The 9,314-nt window shown below is 31.5% G+C and overlaps 1 protein-coding gene across 2 annotated transcripts; it reads right to left on the bottom strand.

Annotated features, from left to right (window-relative positions):
• Nucleotides 1-3,611: 3,611 nt before the first annotated feature.
• Nucleotides 3,612-6,352, bottom strand: LOC118440821 (large ribosomal subunit protein eL34). Of its 2 annotated transcripts, none has more exons than XM_085657535.1 (4): nucleotides 6,267-6,352; nucleotides 6,035-6,106; nucleotides 5,256-5,453; nucleotides 3,612-3,839 (listed from the first exon to the last, which is right to left on the bottom strand). In XM_085657535.1, exons 2-4 carry the CDS (start codon nucleotides 6,097-6,099, stop codon nucleotides 3,830-3,832), a joined length of 273 nt encoding a protein of 90 aa, XP_085513661.1. In that variant the 5' UTR covers nucleotides 6,100-6,106; nucleotides 6,267-6,352; the 3' UTR covers nucleotides 3,612-3,829. The 2 variants fall into 2 exon arrangements, with proteins under 2 accessions (XP_085513661.1, XP_035720340.1); XM_035864447.2 differs by lacking the exon at nucleotides 3,612-3,839 and adding an exon at nucleotides 4,937-5,079 and having other exon boundaries at nucleotides 6,267-6,351.
• Nucleotides 6,353-9,314: the final 2,962 nt, after the last annotated feature.

Here is a 9,314-nt window from a genome sequence, read left to right on the forward strand (position 1 = left end):
TCGATATCTTGTCAATGGATAAGAGTGATACACGCGATACTATAAATAATCACGAATGATGTGTTGAATAAAAGGAATGCCTTTATAAATCGAAATAAATTATTAATTTTTATATGCGAATTAAATTTTATTTTGAGTATGTATATTATTAACGCATATATAATAATAATAATGAATAAATGTAAAGAAACTCTTTGACAATTCTGAAACATAAACGTGAAAAGAAAATTCATTTATTTTATCAATTACATTATTATCGAAAAGGACGCAGTGGACGAATCTACAAAATAAATTCTCATCGAGCAATGAGGGATTAGGATCTTTGAAAAGATGTATTATAACAAAGGCCGAAAGAGAGTTGAAAAGTGACAAGATCGAAGTCGATGTTCTCAGAGAGGTCCAAACGCGTATCGAGTGGCGGGAGGCTAGTAGACGGTCCTGGACCAGGCGTCGGTTCTTATTCCGTGGTACGTGAGAGCAACAGAGAAAGAAGAAGGAGAAGAAGAAAGAAAAAAGAAAAAGGAAAAGAAAAAGAAAAAAAATAAAAGGAAGGAAGAGAGTGAGAGGGTAAACGCGAGACTCAGCACAACAAAGATCCATCGGGACCGGTTTCGTGTTCTGCCCTTTTTTACATTCCCCGAAGAGGCCCCGCCAGGCTGCGGGTGTGAAAACCGACACCCACCCACTTGTTATTTTGTCAAACACGAGCTCTGAAAATTATAGGAATCATGCGGCACATCGAGCCTATCCTATACGTCTAATATGGCCGTGCGCACGACAGATTATATTTGATCCGACTTTTACTCTCTTTGCCTTCGTGTGGCCGCTTCGTATTTTATAACCGTCAATTAAACGCGAAACCGTAAAATAACTGCTACTGCTATTTAAACGCGATTAAAGTTGACGCAAGCTAACACAGCCATTTTGTTTGTCACTTGATTCTATTAGTTTTTCGATCCTTAAGCTAACGTAGGGGTTCTGAAATCGAACGGACTCGGCACTGAGATCGACGGAATTGCGAATTCCGATGGCTTGCTGGTGGTTGCAATAATTTCGAGGCAATTGAACCGAGACGAAACGCCGACTCAAGCGTACGAAAGCCGCGAGTACTCAACTCTGGGATAGCTTCTCGCAGCTGCTGTGGCTAACCACATTGATTATTATTTCCGATAGGTCGAGTCAAACGCAAAATTCTTTGCAACGAGTACTTTCATTTTACTTTTGTTTGTTTGATGTTGTTATTGTTGTCATTATTGTTTTTTTTTGTCACTTCAATTGGTCATATCGATGTAATTTTGTCTTTATAAGTATATTAAATAAAGTTATCTTCATTTTTTATATTTTCGTTACTTTCTTTATTTACAAGAAAACTACATTATTTCTTAAATTTATCCTTTTGCAAATAAAAATATTAATTGCACTGTAAATTCATCATATCAATGTAATTTTATTTTTGCAAGTGCGTTAAATGAAATTATATTCATTTCTTTTATTTCTTTTATTTTTTTTTACAGGAGAATTAAATTATTTCTTAAATCTGTCCTTTTGCAAATTAAAAAACATTAATTGCATCGTGCGGTAAACAACTTTCCTATTTTGTCTCTATCGGTTTTTCTTCTGTTTCTGTTTAGTCGCTTCGCGTCATCTGAAAAGGTATACAGTATCCTTTAAAATCTCTTCTCTCGTGCCAAGTTTTCGTTGCGCCGCTTTTTATTCGATCGACCACCGCATTCTTACACTCGTATCGCTTCTCAAGGAGGAGCTCTCCCTTGAAACGGAACCCAAGATTCGAGAGAGCATGTCTTCCTGGGAAACGGTGACTTTTTACGATTCTCTTCGATTGATCCTTTTTACGATTAAACGTGACTCTCGAAGTGACTCGACTTCTTTTTCTTTATGCAACACCCAAAAGAAGAAGTTCCTTTTATGTTATAAAAAAAATTTGAAGAAAACATTAAACTTATTATAAATTCTTAAATTATACTTATGTCGATGTAACAACGAAGTATAATCTTATGTATATAAAATTAATTACTAAATAAAAAGATAAACAAGGACATACATGAGAGAAACTGAGTGTTCGTATCTTTCTATTCGATAGTCGTATAAATATTTGCAAAGACCAGATAAATTGCGTAATCGAGAATACTCGTTTCTCGAGAAGTCTTTTTAATAGCTATTCTCGTGGTCATAAATATCGAATGGCTATATAATTCTAAAAGAGTGATGCTAGGAGTCCTCAAAATGAGTAAGTATTGAAGTTCGACTTAAACTGAAGAATGTTCTGACTACTAGTATGATACTCGTCGCAAAGATTTTATATTTGTTAAAGCAGGAAGATTGTCTTGCAATCAAGGACATTTGTTTCGCGTTCAAAATAACGAGTAACTTCTTCCTTCTTCTCTGACGTGCAATGGGTGTATCACATGTATGTAACTAAGTAGCTACAACATGAAAAAACGTGGATTGCCAATGGCGATCGTGTAGCTTTATTAACTTAATTAAATGACTTGACACCACTCGTGATCGAATCGATTTAATACATTGCCTCGAAGAACTATTGTAAAACAATCTAGTTATTTTAACATCGATATCAACGTAAAGAATATCAAATTTTTCTTAATACTATCTTAATATTATCTTAATATTATCTTAATATTATCTTAATATTTTCTTAATATTATCTTAATATTTTATATTTTTATTGGAATATTTGTTCTTAATTAAACAATAACTGCAATTCATCTTTACTGTTAAATTTAATTAAACGTATATCTAATTCAATAATGATATCGACGATATTAATAATAAATTGTAATAAAGGTAAAGTGTTAGTATTAAAGATAATATATATATATATACATAAATAATATTATATAAATTAATATCGAAGATAATATGTCGCGATAAAGTATTCGAAGAACATTCCGAACGTACGAAATTCAGGCCCTAAACTCGGGGTCGATCGACAAATAGGGCCAAGTACGGTGGTCAATATATTCTCATCGAGTCTCACGGAGTCAATCATATCGTTAAAAGATTAACCGATATACTCCTGGGAGCCATTCCATTTTATAAGTTACCAGCGAAAAATAAAAAGTTGTAAGCTTTTACGTGAACTCGATGCTATTTCAAAAACCAACGAATTACGTTCTTAATGCTAAACAAGCTTTACGTATAAGGTGTACTTATAAAAATTACACGTCACCGATGAATTCATGAATTCTTGTGTGGATTCATGGTATGATAAAAATCACCCCTAGATGTGGTTCAACGAAATCGATCCTTCATAAAAAGTATATATATGAAGGAGTTTAGATTTTTTTTACAAATAAAAAAAAAAAAACGAAAAAATATTTCAAATCACTGTGCTTAAGAAGTAAACACATGGAGTACGTATATACAAGTAAAGAAATCGAAATTCGAAATTCAATTAGTTATATATTGTTTATAGTCTAAACTATGCGTACAACATGGATATAAAATATTTATATATGCAAATATGTATGAAGTTCGATATACCTTTCAATAAGTTTATAATATTTGTTAGCAATTCCCGCATTTTATTCAATTGATACAAAACTTTTACTTGGCGTGCTCTCTCACGTCGTTGGCATTTATACTTGATTGTGGAAACTATACCGTGGCATAACTAGTACATATATGTACATACAAAGTTTCGCTCAACAAATATGGCTCTTGTTAAAAGTACCGAGGTTAGCAAGTCTCCATACTCCTTTGGGACGGGTTTTGCACGCACGTTGACCATAATCGGAATACAATACCTGTCCCTTTTATCCTTCTTCGATAGCTCGTTGTGCTACTGTATCTATGGTGAACTGCAAGAAAATCACAATATGTGATTTTGATAGATATTGATCGAAAGATAATGAACTCGCATATTTTGTCCATTGATTTGAAAATTTCAAAATCTAAACGATCGTTTTACAAAAATAGAGAGACATATGCATTTTCACAATTTTTCGTTCGTATGTAGAGAAATAAAGTGATTCATTGTAAATAAACATCTTGATAAAAGTTAAATCTTTTGTTGATACGTAGATAATTATATATTATTATTAGCTATGTATATATATATATATATATATATATATATATATATATATATATATCATTTACATATGTAGAGGTGTTTTGGACGAACGTTTGAAAACAATACATTGTATTGGAGGCGCATTTTCTATGTTAGTTCAAGCATTTTGCTGCTAGGTGGCGTATTTGTTCAATGTTTTAAACTTTAATTTTATTCTAATTTGTACATGATCTTATTGCGATTAATATAGATAATATGAAATATTTTGTCAAACAAAAAAAAACAAAAAAAAAAAACAAAAAAAAACAAATGTAAATATTATTTGAGTTCATTATTATTAAGTAATAATTATGAGTAATTATTATTAAGATGTTCATTAAACAATATATGAGGTGGCTCATTAGTTAACAAAAAAGTATTATTGTAAATAAGTTTAATTTTTAAACTTTAAGCCATGCCGATAATAGATAATATAAATTTAATAGATGTTATTTTTGCTTTGAAAATGAAGGAGAGCACTTTCAGTATTTAATGTAGGTTAGTAACATGTCATAGTAGTTTTTAGTGATAGTAAATGTTGGCTATATGAATTAATATTTGGAAATTAAATGTTTATAACAATGTACTTTTGGCATTTAATTTATGGACGATATTTTACTTACACATTATAATGCAAGATGCAAATTTAAATATGATTCATTTCATTCTCGTTGTTACCTTGTTAAATTATAACATTGGAATGAATTATTATGTTAAGATAGGACTATTGTTTTGTTGTTTACATCTGTGTCTCTATTCTACTATTATTATATTAAGCAGACTTTATAATAAATCGTATTTATAGGTACACTAAAGTGTGATAATAATGATTTATAGTCGATGTTTTGGTAATTTTATATTTATTTTATTTAATTAATAAAAATCATTATTATTTGTCTGTTTTCTTTGTCTTCTCAGTAGCTTGCTGTGCTTTCATAACTTTAACTACGATCTTCTGCTCTTCAATCAAAAAAGCGCGGACAATCCTACAAAGCTCAAATAATGTTATTATTCAAATATAATTGGCAATAAAATGTAGTCATTATTTTTCATAATATTAAAACTCAACATAATATCGCATTGTAAAATGCATGGTAAAATGTTTTTCATATATTTTAGAGAACATTTAAAATACTGATTGTTAAAATATATTTAAATGTACCTTTCTTTAACGCATTTGTGACAAAGGACACCACCGTATACACGTTTGACTGTTTTCTTTCTCTTACACATACGTGAACGTTCCATTGGCCTTGCAGGCTGAATACCTCTGAGCTTATCTTTGCAATGACCACATCTTGGAGTTTTCTTAGGTTTCTTCAAATATTGATATACTAATTTACCACCAGGAGTACGAACGCTATAAAAAATATATCGGTTAGTATTTTTCAGACAGTGAAATAAAGAAATGAATGAGTTAAATCTACTTCTAAATGCTTTAAAGGATACATATATGATAAATAGCAAGTGTGATGGCATATGTACAAACATTGACTATATTCAAATATTATAAAATCTTAAAACTATTTTTACATTTTAAGAAATTACTACAATAATTAATATTATAATAATTAATAAATAAAATAAATAGCAGAAAACCGAATTATATATCTTTTGTTAAAACAATCTTAACAGAAAAACTTTTAACATTTGCATTTTTTCGTCTATACAACGCGCATATAATGACAAAAAATAATTAAATAAGTTATTAGTAGTTATTAATATTTTCGTATTAATAGAATTAAACTGATTTATTTCAAATACTAGAATACACGTGGAAAAATATTGGAAAAGTACTATCAAAACATAACCTCTACTGTATATTGATTGTACACAACACAAACAAAATAATTTGCTAAATCGTAGAAAAAAAATATGAATCAAGGAAAGTTAATTTGTCATATTTACCGTTAAGTAAACAGTACAATATTTATTACTTACACACGTCTTCTGTTACTTTTTGTATTGTACGACAAACGCCGCCGATAGGTTAGTCGTTGTACCATTTTGGTTCTGTAATATAAAAGCATACGTGAGAAAAAATATATCTATAATAATCTGAAAAACATCGAAAAAATATGTATATTTTTGAGAAATCCATGATATGTTTATTAATTTTCCGATTAACAAAGAATATTTGGATTTCTCGATATCATATAAAAGTGACACAAACCTTTCTGCAAAGCCAAACGGAAAAGGAAGCGAATGTATATGAAGAATTTACCAGCAGAGGTCGTGTTGTATGGCCAATGCGATTGGACCGATAAATTTCGAAAACTTTTATAGGGATATAGTTTAGTTTTTTTTCTTGTAGCCAATGGAAGTTAATAAGAGCCAATGAGAGCGCAGCACCAAAAAAAAAAATGGGAGCGAACGGCACAAAATAGAAATAGCTAAATATCTGTAGCTTAGATTTTATCTATCATTGCCGTATCTATTAAACTGTTAATTTCAACGTTAAAATACTTAGCCTTGAATATCACATAGATTTACACGATATATTGCCGAGGCCATAAGATTGAAATCTTAAGATTTAATTTATGTACAAAATTATACACTAGAATTACATTGTATAAGGTATATTATTTATTATATCTTATGTACATTCAACATCGTCTTGACAACACCATAGGAAAAATGTTTTTGACACATCCCAAAATTTGTTGGCAGTAACTCTCTGCTTGCTTCTCTTTGCGTTTAGTCGTTTTGTTTTATACAATGAATCGAAGACACACGCAGGCGATTTGCTTAACCAATTTTATAAAAAACTCAGCTTGTCGAGTATACATAAATTATTGCGTCTGTGTATGTGTAGATAAGCTATATATAATATATGGGACGGTACCTGTGTGCTTTGTTTTCACGGATTTTATTACTTTTTTGTTTTTTTCGTTTTCGAAGCAGGTACTTTGACAAAGTTCGCTGTAAAAAGAGAGTTGTAAAAAGTAAAAAATTAAACAACGCGCACATAAGTCGCCTAAATAACGCTTAATTAATTAATAATATAGCTGCTTATAGACTCAACGATCGTCGATCGTCGTATTGTAATTCGTTACTTTACACGGCAGAGTTTTCGAAAACTCTAACATAAACAGATAATTTTACTCCTTTCATACTTTCGTACTAGCAATAATAGATAATACCTATGATAATTAGAACTTTTTTTTAATTTAGTCAGATCTCTAAACAATAAATAAGTTTTTTTTTTTTTTTTTTTAATAAATAGTTATACAGATGCATTAATCGATAAAAAATTAAGTAATAAAAGGTGTGGGGAGAGTTCAATGATTTTTTCGCCTGTTATTTTGTCCGTTCCTTCGGTACGGATAATCAAAAACGGTTAATAAAAAAAATATTAGATAAAAAAGAAATTGGAAAAAAAAACATCAAGGAAACCGAAGAATTTACAAAGAAATTAAAGTATTTTTACCAAGCAATATTTTTTTCCCCTATCACTCACTTTTTTTTTTCTTTATCGATTTCTATAATTCCAGACTTGTTCTTAGAAAGCTTTACACGTATACGAGAATAACCAAAATATGTAACATGAAGTACGATCCAAAAGCTTTGAAAGTGTAGCTCATGATATTGGGAGAGAAAAAACGAGTCGGATCTACGAAAGGAAACTACCCATTTTCTTTTACGATAACAGGGGTATCGAAGGGTGATGAAAGGAAAATCGGTTAAAGTTATATGTAAGAGATTTTCCTGCTCTAACTAATATCCTCTCTCTCGTCTCGCATCTACGAATCGTATAATATTGATAGAGATCTATGAAATCTAATAATTCACTGAAACTATCGACATTCTCAAAACTTCAGGTCGCACTCATTCATTCGCCGCTAGACACAAATAGTTACAGCTCAAAATTCTTAAAACTTACCGGTTGACGTCGTTCCGGCCAAGGGCGAGGATAAGAACAAATTAATTAAAGGCCCTTCGCGTCGCCCTTGGCCTAATTGGAACGTCGTTTCGCGGTACTCCTCATTTTCACCGCCTCTTACTTTTTATCTTACTTTTTGCTAACTTTTAATACGAACATTTAGGAAGATAGCGCTATTGATAATTAATATCTTTTGAAATTTGTTAACATTCTTTATATAAAAATCTGCATTTGCGTGTATTCATTTATTGCTTCGTAATCGTCGCCATTTTGAGTAACTTCTTGTTCCTCCTCCCCCCTTAAGAAGAAGACAAAAATAAAATACAAAATACATAAAAAAAAAAAAAGAAAAAAAAACAAATAGAGCTATCTCGGGCATTTGTGACCCGTGATGTTTCTCGATTATCTAAGTCACGATGTTTTTAAAGACGTGCTTCAGATATCAGATCTGTTGCGGGACGAATAACAGAAATAAATCTCAAGGGGAGTTCAACCTTCGTGATACTCGTTTCTCCCTTTTCTCATTTCATTTACCTAACGTGAAGCGAACGATCTCGATTAAAATCACTTATTCCATTAAACGGAAGCATCGCTGGGCTATCCTCGAATAAGAAAGATGATGCAAGAAAAACCGAAGAGGACGACCGTGCGTGAGACGCTATTTTTCGTCGATCCATCATTTTAAAACTCCTTTTATTGTATACATCGATTTCAAGACATAACCCAACGTTGCTTCGACGCCGACAACACTACCTTACTAGTTAGAATTCATTAAATAAAGAGTAAAAAAGAATGTCCCGTGGCACGGCTTTGTCTCATGGAAGTCGTGCGACGCACGCGGATTTCTATTTTCCTTCTTTTTCTCGTTTTTTTTTCACTATTCTTTCTCTCATTGGCGATTATTGGTCTTCTATCTCTTTTCTCTCTCTCTCTCTCTCTCTCTCTCTCTCTCTCTCTCTTTATTTATTTTTTTATTCTTTTTCGGCGACAATGATAAGATCGCCGATTAGAAGGACAATTAGCCGGATATCGCGGTTGTCGCGCGCCGGGGGAGGTTAATGAAGGGGTAGCAGTCTTTTTAGAGTCGAGCGAATGTGGGTGTAACAAGATACAGACCATCCTTCGCATGAGAACGAACTTTATCTCTTATCTTTATCTTTATCTTTATCCTTATCCTTATCTCTGTCTTTTATCACTCTCAATATTCTTTTTCTTTTGTTGTTGTTTTTGTTTTTTTTTTTAATGTTTCGCTTCTTCTTTAGTATTAACTTGTCAGGTGTATATATAAGTGGATTTGGAATGGTCGTTGTTCCGCGACGAAAGTTAGGCTGGATGCGT

Source organism: Vespa mandarinia, chromosome 6 (assembly GCF_050613455.1).
Source record: "Vespa mandarinia isolate Hongniang chromosome 6, ASM5061345v1, whole genome shotgun sequence".
In the NCBI taxonomy this organism is placed as follows: domain Eukaryota; kingdom Metazoa; phylum Arthropoda; class Insecta; order Hymenoptera; family Vespidae; genus Vespa; species Vespa mandarinia.